The 13,559-nt window shown below is 39.4% G+C and overlaps 1 protein-coding gene across 1 annotated transcript; it reads left to right on the forward strand.

Moving 5' to 3' along the window:
- Positions 1-2,598: 2,598 nt before the first annotated feature.
- On the forward strand, positions 2,599-10,257 carry CDC37 (cell division cycle 37, HSP90 cochaperone). Its single transcript, XM_072399615.1, has 6 exons — positions 2,599-2,725; positions 3,011-3,126; positions 5,090-5,212; positions 6,507-6,689; positions 8,507-8,578; positions 9,554-10,257. The coding sequence occupies exons 2-6, from the start codon at positions 3,013-3,015 to the stop codon at positions 9,698-9,700; spliced, it is 639 nt and encodes a 212-aa protein (XP_072255716.1). The 5' UTR covers positions 2,599-2,725; positions 3,011-3,012; the 3' UTR covers positions 9,701-10,257.
- Positions 10,258-13,559: the final 3,302 nt, after the last annotated feature.

Below are 13,559 nucleotides of genomic sequence, written 5' to 3' on the forward strand. Positions count from 1 at the left end.
CAGTGAGATCGGCAAGTTATTTTTCCAGCCTACGTTATCCGATTTTGTGCCAGGGTTGGGTGACGTAGTTAGAAGAGGAGAAGATGGCGCCGGCCAGAAGGCGGATGCTGTGACGACGCAGGACCCGATGGAAAACACTTATTGGTAAGTGGATTTTTTGTGTTTTGGGGGATTTTGAGTTTAGTTCCTCTTTAATTTATTAAGCTGTCAATGCAACAAAAACACCAAAAAACACAGACCGATTTATCAAAACGTTGTGCCATGTTGGACAGCTGTGCAACCCAAAAAGGTTCTCCTGTGAAATCTGTTCAGCAGAAGTGCTGGTGTGCAGGAGAGGAGTTTTGGTGCGCCAAAGATAAGTGCACTATTCAGCCACTTTAAAGCGGAACTACAATTCTGCAAATAAAAATTGCGAGCATGCTGGATTTTGTATTGCAGAAGAGACAGAAAATGTCTTTTCTGCAATAAAACATTCTTACCAGTCTGTGCACAATCTTAGTATTATTATTAATAAACAGGATTTATTTAACGGCAACATATTACGGAGCGCTGTACATTAAATGGGGGTTGTAAATGACAGACAGATACAGACAGTGACACAGGAGGAGGAGGAGCAGACCCTGCCATGAAGAGCTTACAATCTAGGAGGTGGGGGAAGTAACACACACGGAGCTGCGCAGTGCAGGATGCTGTGATTGGTCGGTATTCTGGTATCCCCCCTGGGGCTGCTGGTACTGAGCAAACTATTACTCACATGCACAGAAGTTATGTCAATTCAACCTGGTCACTTTCTTTATGGGGCTACCACTGGTAGAAGCTACTTGTAACGTCTGTGGCAGCAATTCACTGGCATGGAGAAGCGGTAACCGCACCACAACCTCATAGCCATTCTGAACATAGCCAAATAGTGGGGTAAGAAGAGGTGTATGTAATGAACACTTGCCGTAAGTGCCAGAGTGTCCTTGTGCACATGCATGGTCTGCACTGGTGGTATGACCGCTATGGCTTGTCCTCTTACCTAAACTAATCTAGATTCTCTTTATCAAGGACTGGTTTACCTTAATGTGTAACTGTAAACTTTTCCTATCTGCTTTCATGTATCTGCTCTATTATATTATACCATTGGTTTTGTTATACCTATTGATCCTGCAAAAAGTTCAGCACTGTCCTATGCACACTGCAGTCTTCTCCTCCTGCGTAGGTTCTGTCTGTGAACTACAGAACACCTTTTGCATATGTAATGAGGAAAAGGGACAACTACCTGTAGTATTGCCATCCTAAAAACTTCCAAGTGTATGTTGCCACTGAAGGAGAGGAAGTTTGTTAATGTTACCATACTTGAGGGAAGCTTTGGAAGATAAACGGGAAAATGCAGTCACCACTTTAAAGGACTGCTAATTTGCAATATATTAATGCAGAACTAAAAATGATTGCAAGCATGTAGGTTCTTAATTGAAGAAAGGATAAGTGATGTATCTTCTACTATAAAACAAACGCCTGATTGCAACTTTTTATATTTAAAGAGGGGCTTATTTTTCATTTTTCCCTAAAAAGGGGGGGCTGTCTTATTTGATGGCCCTGCCTTATCATCGGGGAAACACGGTATAAGTCCTATTTATGCTCCCCCTTGTAATAATTTTCATGCACATGCATGTTATCAAAATGCTTTTTAGTGTGCATCATGGAATTGAAAATGCACATAAGAACTTAACCATGTACAGGCATTGCAGTGCACCTCCTCCCATGTTATTGGATGAGAAATGGGGATGTTAGGAGTCTTGGGGTGAAATCCCTTCTTCTCGCTAGGTACAGTTAGTAAGCCTTGTCATCTTAGAACATGAAGTGGCATGAGCAACAAGTGGAAATAAAGAAAACAAAACCTGAAAAAGGAAAACAAATTTAACCAACACATCTTTGGACTTGAACCTGCAATATGTAAAGTTTTGATTTAAATAGATTTCAAGTAAACCTATTTTACTGTGTCAGTTGTTTTGTTTCCTAGGTAGGAAAAGAGATGTCCCATATTTTGAGTTCTTTACAGCATAAATGGGTTTCCTCTCTTCCATAACTTGTACTTCTTTGTGCAACATTTTGCAAAAGCCTGAATTTTTTTCTCAAAATTTAAATTGGTGTATGTCTTTTTTTGTATTATCATTTGTAGAGTCTGTACTTACTTACTTACATGTTGCAGTGGTATTAATTGAAAACAACTTATGTCAGCCTTTCTTAATCGGCCACAGCTCCAGGAATCCCCAGCAACCCCTAGAACCGCTATTCTTAGCCAGGGTTCCGTGTAGCCATTTGGCTCCCCCAGTGGGTATTAGGGTTTCATTGAGCTTTTGCTGGTTGACCTCTCATCTTATGGTGGCTGGAAGGCTCGTGTTTACTGACATTGTGCAGAGTCATTATGATGACACCATTGATCAATTTAGCTGCCTTAAAGGGTGGCATCTTGGCTAACACTGTAAAGGGCATTTTTTACATTCACTTTTACCAAGGAATTCTTCCCATCCAACCTCAGTTAATTATTTTTATCAGAGGTTACTTGACACCTGAAATACATTTCAAGGATTCCCTATTGATATTTTCTTTTTAAACACATTTTTTTTCTGTTTCTAGAGTGTGTTCAATGTAAAACAAGAAAATAAAGAAGAAACAGAAGAACAGAAGGAGCAAAAACACAAAACATTTGTGGAAAAGAATGTTAAGCTTTTAAAACATTTTGGTAAGTAGGAGTCTGCTCTTCTCCTATTTTTCAGGAACACCCAGCAGGTTCATCTTCATAGATGTTAGGTTTATCAACATTATTGAGCAAAAGTGTCCATCACATTGGCTGGGACATAAAAAGACATTACTTAATATATCTCTGAAATACTCAGATCAAATGTTTCATTATTTTAATGTGGTTCTATTGTCCTTGTTCCAGGGCCTTGTGATAAGATGAGCACTTTAACCATGAGAGGTATTGATGTGTTGTGCCTAACTTATAGTCTCTATTTGTCTCTGATAGGAATGCTTCATCGCTGGGATGACAGCCAGAAATTCTTGTCTGATAATCCCCACTTGGTGTGTGAAGAGACGGCCAATTACCTGGTAATCTGGTGCATCGACCTAGAGGTGGAAGAGGTGAGATATCTTCGGTGTGGGAGCAAACACATTCCAACAATGTTCTTTTATTAGCTGTGTGTACTGAAAATGGAATATGGTGTATGGTAAATAGATTTCAAGTAGACAGCAGTTTAACCCTTTTGTGCTTCTGCTTCCATAAGAAATACATTCTCCAGGATCAGCTTCTGCAGCAGTGGTTTGTATACATAATGTAGAGTCTGCTCAAGGCATTACAGAATTAGTGACAGCCACTTAATCACTTCTAATCATGGACAATGATGCATCATATCTCCACCCTGCCTGATCTTAGTCTCATCTTTTATAGTATAGAGAAAATGTGGAGACTTTAATATTGTCATACACTAAAATTAATTGTATTTTGTACTGAAAAATGGAGTGAATGGCATGCTGCTCCATACCCTAAAATACCAGGATTTCCCTTTGGCTACAGGCACAGACTGAGCAGTGGGGGACAAAGGAAAATTGGTTGTATTAAATTTCACTTTCCTTTTCATTTTGCCTTTTGTAATGCTTAATTATCCCTATCTGGTACAGCACATCTTCGGTGTGGACTCCTATATATATTAAATGGGTCGGTCATCCTCCTATTGAAGCACTGACATCTTACTACAGAAAAAAGCCTGCTTCTTGAAGAGTACACACGCATGCATTCCAGCAGATCTGTTATATGTGGCATTGAATGTGCTGTTTCATCTTCTAATTCATGTAATCACAGAGCTTTAATGAATAATTAAACGTACTGATTGTTCTTTTGTTAGGTTGTGTCCCCTGTGGGATTTCTGTCTTTATTTGACTCTGATTGTTACTGGGCTTGATTGATGGGTAATTTCTTTCTATTAGCTGTTGTATTGTTCTGGAACTGTAATGATTGCAAAGAGCCAATGTCCTGTAAACCGACTGCCAATGAACAAAGCAGCATGTGGCCTGTGCCTTGTACACGCTGCTCTTGATTTGTGCTCTCCTGGGAATATTAGTCAGAATAAAGATTTCTAGTTCTGGTTATATTGCAAGCTGGCTAAGTCTGATGCAATAAAGCCATAGTTGTTGGCTTGGATTAGACATTTTAACTTGAATTTAACTAAGAATTTGGTTGTTAAGTCTAACAACTGGTACATATGGTAAGATTTTCACTTCTCGTTTCTGATCCAATAAAACAATCTGATCAAATAGAATTGTAGGGTTCTGATTACTTATTGAGATGTTTGTAAATATCAGTTTAAAGTACACAAATTCTATTGTGTGTGATCTATCAAGTACATCCATTTGGAATTAATTTTTATCTGGCAAAAACAATCAGAAAAGCATCATTCATCAAAATCAAATGCTGGGGACCTTCATTATGAAACTGAGCATTCAGCTCCTATTGTGTGATACTTCCCCCACCTCCTAGATTGTAAACTCTTCATGGCAGGGTCTTCTCCTCTTGTGTCGCTGTCTGTATTTGTCTGTCATTTGCAGCCTCTATTTAATGTACAGTGCTGCGTACAATGTTAGCGCTATTATAAATTCTGTTTACTAATAATAGGATTTCCTGAATAGTTTGTTTCTTAGTTCATTGTTTTTACCTGCATCCCACTGTTGGCACTGTGCATGAAATCAATGAATAATGTAATGTGGAAGGCCCTAGCAAAACTTCAGGAACTGGAAAACTTTTTTGCATATTAAAGATTCTTGAGCTTTGGGGGACCAGGGGTCACCACAGATAAGGAACTGTATAGGCAATTGCCCTCACATAGCCTGTTTCAGTTTTTTTTCCTGCAGATGGAATGTATAAGTAATTATTTTATTAGGAAATATGTAAAGGAAGTGTTCACTAAACTTTGAATCCTATTGTAAAAGCTATTACATGTACGTGTGGGATTTTTCTGAATATACAACTGTTAAACAATACAAAACATACTCCTATGCTCACAGTGTTTAATTGCTGACTCTTCGCAACCATTGTGCTTTCTTGCTGCAGAAACATGCCCTGATGGAACAAGTGGCTCACCAGACCATCGTAATGCAGTTTATTCTAGAACTTGCAAAGAGCCTGAAGGTTGATCCTAGAGCCTGCTTTCGACAGTTCTTCACCAAGATTAAGGTTAGAGCTTGGACTAAAAATGTTTTGGGCTTTGTGTGTCTCAGAATAACAGCTGCAATCTGCTTGCTATGAAACATGATCCTGAACCTACTGACAAGTATCTGAAATCCTCGAGCATACATACACAAATGACTCAATTCCTTTTGCGAAAAGTAGATAAATCTACCACTAGCGTTGAACAGATTTTCCACAGGTCTGTTGTGCTGAACTGAGGATTAGATTTCATGGTAAACAGATTGGGCAACGGGTGCCCAACTGAGTACGATAGTTTCATGTTTCATGGCATTCATAGCTTTTATGTTAGGAACACTCATGCATTTCACTTTGACCAGTGGCTTACAGCCTATAGCAGAGGTAGGCAAACTCAGGCGTTTAGACCAGTTATGGCCTAGCTGGTAGTTTGTTCAGGCTGAACACCCCCTGGCCTATCCGGCCTTATCACGGCCGGCAACCCGCGGCGGAGCTGGAACAAACTACAGGAGCCGGTGCTCCAGAGCCACATGCAGCTCTTGAGCCTCCTTGTTGTGACTACCTTCCCTATTTACCGGGACTGGTGTTAACACTTCCTATGCCGGGGTAAATAGGGAACATTCCCTCTCCTTTGTATGCGTTGCAAAGGAAAGGGATTACACTTCAGGGGGCATTCCTGGTGAAGGACAGAGCCATTAGGGTGGGACTCGAGAGAGAGAATCCGGCCTGGTGTGCTCCTGCCTAACCCTGAAGTGGCCTTGTGGCCAAAAAGTTTGCTGACCTCTGTCCTATAGCTTGTGGTTGTTAAAGTCAGGGTCATTTCAGAAAATTTTACAATTGCCATCTTAGATCATTTGGAATCTTTCTTCCCATTAGAAGATTACCCCTTGCTTCTGGATTTGGAATACTACAATTGAACATAAGTGTGCTTAAGTTGACTCTATGAAAATTAGATCAAAACTGCATGAAAGAAATCTTAGCTGTCTGGTACTTGTTTGTAAAAATATTTCCTCTGTTGCTAATAAAAGCTGTCTGAATGGTCTGAAGTGCATTTCCTCCTCCATTCCTTATCTATAGTCACATAGAGGGCTGCTGGGAGGAATCACATGTGTATCGGCTGTGAAAATCCTTGGGTTGGCTTTGCTAAGCAATAGAGTAAAGTTTCTACAAACTTGTATGCAGACACGTTGCTAAAAATTGTTCTTTTTTTTTTTTTTCATGACTGGGTTGCTTTGGAAGTAGTAAAGTATTACTAAGCACTGCCATCATGAGCATGATTTTGAAAGTCCCTAAAACAAACTATAATTTTTCCTCACCTCAACAGACTGCCGATCAGCAATATATGGATGCATTCACTGACGAGCTGGAATCCTTCAAGGACAGAGTCAGGGAGAGGGCCAAGGTGCGGATAGAGAAAGCCTTAAAGGAATATGAAGAGGAGGAACGGAAGAAGAGGCTAGGCCCAGGAGGGCTGGACCCTGTGGAGGTTTACGAATCGCTTCCACCTGTAAGTAATAGTTTTCATGTCACAATCATTTATCTCCTTGTTATAATATGAAATATTGCATTCTTTAGATCGAAAGACCATATTATAAATACTAATAATAATAATTTGACAAATAAATGGATGTACCAGGACAAGCCATTGCCATTAGTAATGGACTACTGAATGTAAAAACAACTTCAGGGAAGCATTTCAGGAAAACCTTGCTGTGTGTGGCACTGACTATCTCTATACTATACTCTAGACTATAAGAAGTTTTATCCTATAAACACCTTTATAAACAATCAAATCCGATCTGTCCTGTAGTATACCAATCCCTACCCTATAATCAGGAGGTGTAGGATAGCATGTTTGTTCTGCATTTTTAAACTTTCTGCTGATTATCAATCTGACGGTCAAGCATGGCATTGGCAGCTAATCTATTTGTGTGCACTTGGCCTTAAAATATCATTAGAATTACTTATCTCGCCTTCCTTGTGGTTATGTAATCCAACAGTGACTCACAAGATTTTACAGCTGTTAAAAAACATTGTCAGACATAATAAATTTTAATTGATTATTGGTCCCTGTGGTGAGCAAATAAGCCCAAATCTGTCACAGCATAACCAGCTCTTACTGAATTGGTCAGTGCTCACAAGATGTTTAGCTGGTAGTTTAATCAAAATCAACTTCTTAGATCTGTACCTGCGTTCCCAGGTCTACCAACCTGCCATGAAGACTTTCTTTAAATGTTTATTTGTTGTTGCCCCCTCTGGGGCTTCATCATATGACATGGTTCAAGGAGCATCGCCTGAAGTCTTTCTACCTTTACTTTTACCCTCGAGCTAAGTTGCACGCTGACCAGTATAACCAATCTCACCAATGAGGTCCAATAAACTGAAATAAAACACGGTTAAGCAGCAGCAAGGCAGTTTTATCTTGAGGGATTTTTTATCAGCAATAGCTATGTTGGGTAGAAATCTCTTATGTGTGTATATAGCCAATGTTTATTCAATAAGAGATCAAACTTAAAGACTTAGAACTTTTTTATCTCTTCATAGACCCTCATAATATTGTTTACAGAATTATTAATTCAATAAATCAAAATAATTATTACTGAATTTTGCCTAAAATGCATTAAAAAATCAATGCATTCAGTAATCTGTTGCTTCCAGCACTCCCACTCCAGTGCTTTGTGCTGGAAGAACTGCATAACTACCACATCATTTTGCACATTTGCACAAGTTCTCACATTTCCTTGTATTAAAGGAAAAAAGGGGGTTATTGGAGCAGTTCTTTTACTGAATATTAAGAGCACTGGACAATAAATAATAAACTGCATAGGAATGTTCAAACACTCTGTACACAAAATGAGAGGCTGTTGGTGGTTTCTATTTCTGTAAGACTTCAGCATGTTTTCAGCATAAGGCTGCACATATTCTGGCATGAACAACCCAGATCTTCACTCCGGCTAAGCTGCACTAACTTTGGCAGCTGTCGGCACACCTTCCACTCACCTGTGAGAGAACTGCTGGGCGCAGTGCATGTCTGCATATCAGCAGACCAAATATGTTCCCTCCTGTAACCTCTGTCATGGGGATGAACAGAAGAGACTTGACAGCTAAAGTCAGTGCAGCTCTGCGAAAATGAGAGGCTCAGATACCTAAATCTGGAAATGGTATAGAAGAAACAAATTGCAAGTGTGGTACTTTGTAAGTTAAAAACAATGACTGAATATCAGAGATTGAGAGACTTGGTAATTTGTGTTGCTGGCATAATTGATTTAGTTACTAGTAGGTTATTGATAGCAACCAATTCTTTTTGTATTTCATTTCCAACAGGAATTACAGAAATGTTTTGATACAAAAGACATAGAGATGTTAAAAGAAACCATCAGTAAAATGGACCCCAAGGTAAGTTGGCCTACAATGTGTCCTGGCTTTTTCTGCTAAAGGTGTGGTTCATACCATATTGGTGGGCTGTGGAGGGGTATATAATACTTTTTTTTTTTTTTTTTTTTTTTTATAGCAGTAGTTAACTTCACTTGTCCTTTAAGTGTCTCCAGATTGTGGACACCAAAAATATGTATAATCTAAGTAGCAAAGGAGCTTTAAAGACTTTCCTGAGCTCTGTAGCTGCTTGTAATGTGATTGTAAAGGAATTCATTCTTAAAGATCACAGCAAATGCTCTGAAGATGATTTCTATCAGATTACAAGTAGTTGCATATTATACCCAAATCTCGTTTAAAGTGGAACTAAACGGTTTCTAGAAAAAATTGATACAGGTAGGTCTTGTATTGCAGAAGGGACGGGCAAAGTCTTTTTTGCAATAAAATAACCTTACATGATTGATCGCAATTTTTTAAACCACTTACCTGTCCCTGTTCTGCCGCAGGGCGCCAATTATCTGCTTTTCTTTTCTCCTTGTTTCATCTTCTTCCATCCTAATTTACTGGGCTGTCAGGATGTAACTCCTGCTCAGGCGCAGTGAGTTCATTGGGTTTCGGCAGCCACGGGGAAGCCAGGATGCGCGGTTACTCTACGCTGTGGTGTGCATGTGCAGCTCAGCAATATTTGACAGAAAGGGACAGCGATCAGGCAGGTAGGTATGTTTTGTCGTAGAAGGAACATCCACTAGGAGCCTGTCCCTTTCTGCAATAAAACCCTGCCTGATTGCAAATTTTGAAAGTGAAAATTTTCCAATGGAAAAGTTCTCACTCACCTCTCTAGCTGTAGGCATTCCTCCTACAACAAAGGTATAGATATCTTATTTTGTTTCCTGTCTTACTATTGCTGCAGAATCTCCAATCCATGAATGTAAAGGCACCTCAGATGCACATATTGTATAGTTCTACACACTGATGTAAGTTTCCCTTTCCATCCTGCAGGAAGCCAGCTTTTACATGAAGCAGTGTGTTGACTCAGGTCTTTGGGTTCCAAACGCCAAAGATGCCCTAGACTCAGATGGGGCAGAAGCAGAACCTGTATATGAAGAAGCCAAGACAGAATCGGGCAACCAGAGCACAACGTCATAATATGTCCAATCTCGGGGTTGGGGAACAGAATGTCATCTCCAAAGCAGCTGTCCTATATTGTGCAATAGAATTAGCAAGATCTTTTGTGCGGGTTTTGGGGGAGCTCATAGGAGATAAGCAGATACTGTTAATTAAATCAAGTAAATCATGGAATCTGCATGGGCTGAAAGGGAAACAAAACTCCATTCTGGTGAAACAGGCAATGCAGAACTTATCTTTAAAGTATAAAATGCCCCCTAATCCTATATTCCATGATTTATGGCAGGAATGACATATTTCTTTCTTTTTTTTTTTTTTTTACCCTGGGAGATTCTGAGCCTCGTAGCTTTAAAAATCACAATCCTTGGAACTTATAATGAGTGGCTGAATTCTATAGTCGATCATGCAGAATGGGGACAGACCATCACCAAGGCATTTCTCTAGTTTGTTGTGTGTAAACTAGTCATAGGGAAACCCTGAATCTGGCATCCTGTATGGCTGTGAATCCTTAGCCTGTCCTGCTTTTATGTTTATTGTTACAGCACTGAAAAGAACATAAAGTTACTTTTTTCACTGTATCCATTGTGTGTATGTTTTTTGTTCATTTGGAGTGTGTAGGACAATAATGGCTGTGAATTACCCCCCCAGCAGTATTCCCGAGTGTGACTTGGAGTGGATTTTTTAGGCAAAAAGCAGTATTCCGGAGTCACACTCGGAGTAGCTTTTAACTAATAAAAAACCCACTTAGCTTGTTCCGTTGTCGTACCCCGTTGTCCTGCTGGTCCCTGCAGGTCTTGGGAAACTTCCTTCCTCCTCAATCTCCAGCCGCGCAATGCACATTTGATCTCCGGGGTTTCCCGGTGATGTCGGTGCGGGCGGGAGGAGCGGCGGGAAATTCAGATAGTTTTGTGTTTGATTCAATACACAATAGCTGTATTGAATCCAATGCAAAGAATTATTCATATAATATATATGCTACTGTACAGTTACATTACACGTTTAAATATTTTTTTAAAACAGATTTTCGTGTTTTGTTATTTAAAGTTTGTTATTAAATTTATTTAATATCGGTGAGTTATGCCTAAGCCTACAATGAAGAATAAATTTCCATGCAAAATATTGTACCGCTTTTTGTGTGGAAATTTGAACGGAATTAGAACGCTGGGGAGGTTAATACTCATACAGCTACCCACTCACAGGAAAATGGGCGCAATGCTCAGTCATCCATGGAAGCTTCAGTCGATGTTTAATGATGTATTCTGGGTTTGTAGGAACTCTGGGTGCTTTTATGGTAGGTAAAGGATTTAAGCAGGCTCCAACGGTGTGGATTTGGGAACACCTTAATATGGTTTGATAAACTGGGCACTCCTATAATTCTGGATATATTGCTATTCATTGGTAATTGATGTCTGCTTGCTCTTTGCTCAGACCTTGGAAATATAATATCATTTGCTCAGATCCATTACAATATATCCAGTGTTCTCTCCAGAAATGTTTTCAGCCAGGCAGAGAGAAGCTGTGGGTGGGTGGGTGGTCGAAAATTGGCCAGGGCAATAAATGACAAATTTTAGTGCTTCCCATGGGAATCCGATAATCTCTATAACTGTGTCTGCTTTCCACCCCTCCTCTATACTTTGTTCCAACTTTCTTATGTCCATAGCCTTAGTATTTCCCAGTTTTCTTTTGTTGGGTTGTGTTCGTTGTATTAAGCCCCAACTGTCCAGTTTCTGTGTACTGTGACTGAACTTTTTCAGTAACCACCCAAAAACTGCCGCGTGGTGCGCCTGGCTAAAATGGTCCAGGGAGAACCCTGATACATATTAAAGTAATCACAGCTAAACTAAACATGCTGATTTGTTTTTAACCTATCACAGCAATATATATTGTTTCCCTTGTTTGGTATATTTATAACTTTCTTACAACGCCACCACTGATTAGCTTTATCTTTAAAGAGCTGCATGAGTGTGGTTAGTTCATGAAGGGCAAAAGGAAAATGTGGGTGTAATATAACCATCCACACTATCAACTTTTTTATTTAATTATCTTTTGTCTTTAACGCCCTAAAAATTAAACTGAAGTGGGCTAGTGTGTACGGTTTTTCAATGTTTAAATTGAGGACTATGAGGATGATTTTAAGCTGCTTAGTCATCCTCCTAAAATCTTGTGCAATTGATCACATTTCTTGTCCAATATTATTTTACATGAAATCTTTTACACAGTAAAGTATGTAAGTGATTGATTCCCCCAGTAAAAGTTTGCAGGAATGCAATGGCAGAAAAGTTTTAGCAATTTGCCTCCATGAAACTTAATTAGGAAATGAAGAATAGTTGCTCTTTATTGAGAATGTATGGAGATTTTTCCTATTTTTAGATACCCCTGTGTCCCAGGACTACTCCCATTAGATTTATAAGCTCTTTTTGGCAGGGTCCTCTCCTCCTCCTGTGTCATTGTTTGTATCGCTCTGCCATTTGCAACCTCTAATGTACAGCACTGCATAAGATGTTGGTGCTTTATAAATACAGTTTAAAAATAAAAAAGGAGACTCATTTCAGTTTTACCTACTTTAATTGAGTTGAACCATACTCCAGGCACCTCATAAGAAAGCACAGGTAAGTAAAAGCATCATTGAAGAACACAGGCCTAAAATGCTGAGTGGACACAAAGCAGCAGACGCTCTCATCACTTTGCTGTGTCTTCCTGTCGACATGTTTCCTGTTAGCACGTTCTAGCTGATAACACGGCTTGTGATTTTAGTTATTCATGATCAACTTAGAGCTGAAAAATACTCTCAACAAGCAGTGTTTTATTCATATCCTGACATAGGTGCTTCAAGGAGCTTTCAAATGCAATTTCCGACCATTTTCCACACTACAAACATAAAATACCTGGTGGTCATGTCAGTTTAATCCACTTTCTTGTTGGACTTGGTAATATGGGGTCTCTTCTGTTGCTTCCCCCCCCCCCCCCCCCAATGTTGTTGACCCTGCATGTAGTACGTTGTTGGTAAGTCTAATGCCCAGTGTGCTATTCTCTTACTTCACTGGCCACATTACTGGCAGTGATCTCCAACAGATCTAGCCAAAGGCCTTGCTGTCTTTTCTCACAGCATTGAAGTAATCTGCTTCAGTATCAGACTCTGCCCAAAGTAATATTGGTCTGCTAAAAGGAGAATCTGGATTTAAATGATACACAAGTGCAATCATATTTGTATTATTTGCCTGGATTTCAGCCTTAATGAAAATGTCAGCTGCATATGATGACTGACTTCTTCTAAGTCACTGAATCCCAAACATTCATCACATTTCATTGTTGTGACTTTACTTGCTGCATAGTTATGTCAGGTCAATGACAAGTATTGAAGCTTACGACAGCCAGGCAACTAGCAGTTTTTTGATAAAGGCCAGGTTTGGAAGCCCACCTATATTCATGTTGCTTTAGGGCTTATTTATAGTTGGTTAATAGATATGTAGATGGCATAATGCCTTCCCTGGTACAGTGATAGCAAAAGTGATCACCATTTCTCCTATGTGTTATAGCTGAATACCTGCCTGAGCTTTACCCAGAAAAGAAAAAAAAGAAAAATCAGTACTGTGATTTCATGGAAATCCTGATAGCAGTTCTGTAATGTGCAGGGCAAGAGGAAATGTCCCCATAGTGGCACTGCTGAACCACATAGCATTTCTGCCATACATGCTGGAGGGCAGTGGAAGGTGTAGGTCCTCTTTTGCTTCAATCCTTTGTCAATTTTATTTTTTAATTAAATGGATGTATAATCATAAAATCAACCATTGTACTATAATTAGTAGGAGAGAATTTTGTCTTGATATATATATATATTTTTTTTCACAGTCTATGAGCATAGTTTGGGGGAGAACTAGGA

The sequence above is a fragment of the Pyxicephalus adspersus genome, chromosome 2 (genome assembly GCF_032062135.1).
Source record: "Pyxicephalus adspersus chromosome 2, UCB_Pads_2.0, whole genome shotgun sequence".
Lineage (NCBI taxonomy): Eukaryota > Metazoa > Chordata > Amphibia > Anura > Pyxicephalidae > Pyxicephalus > Pyxicephalus adspersus.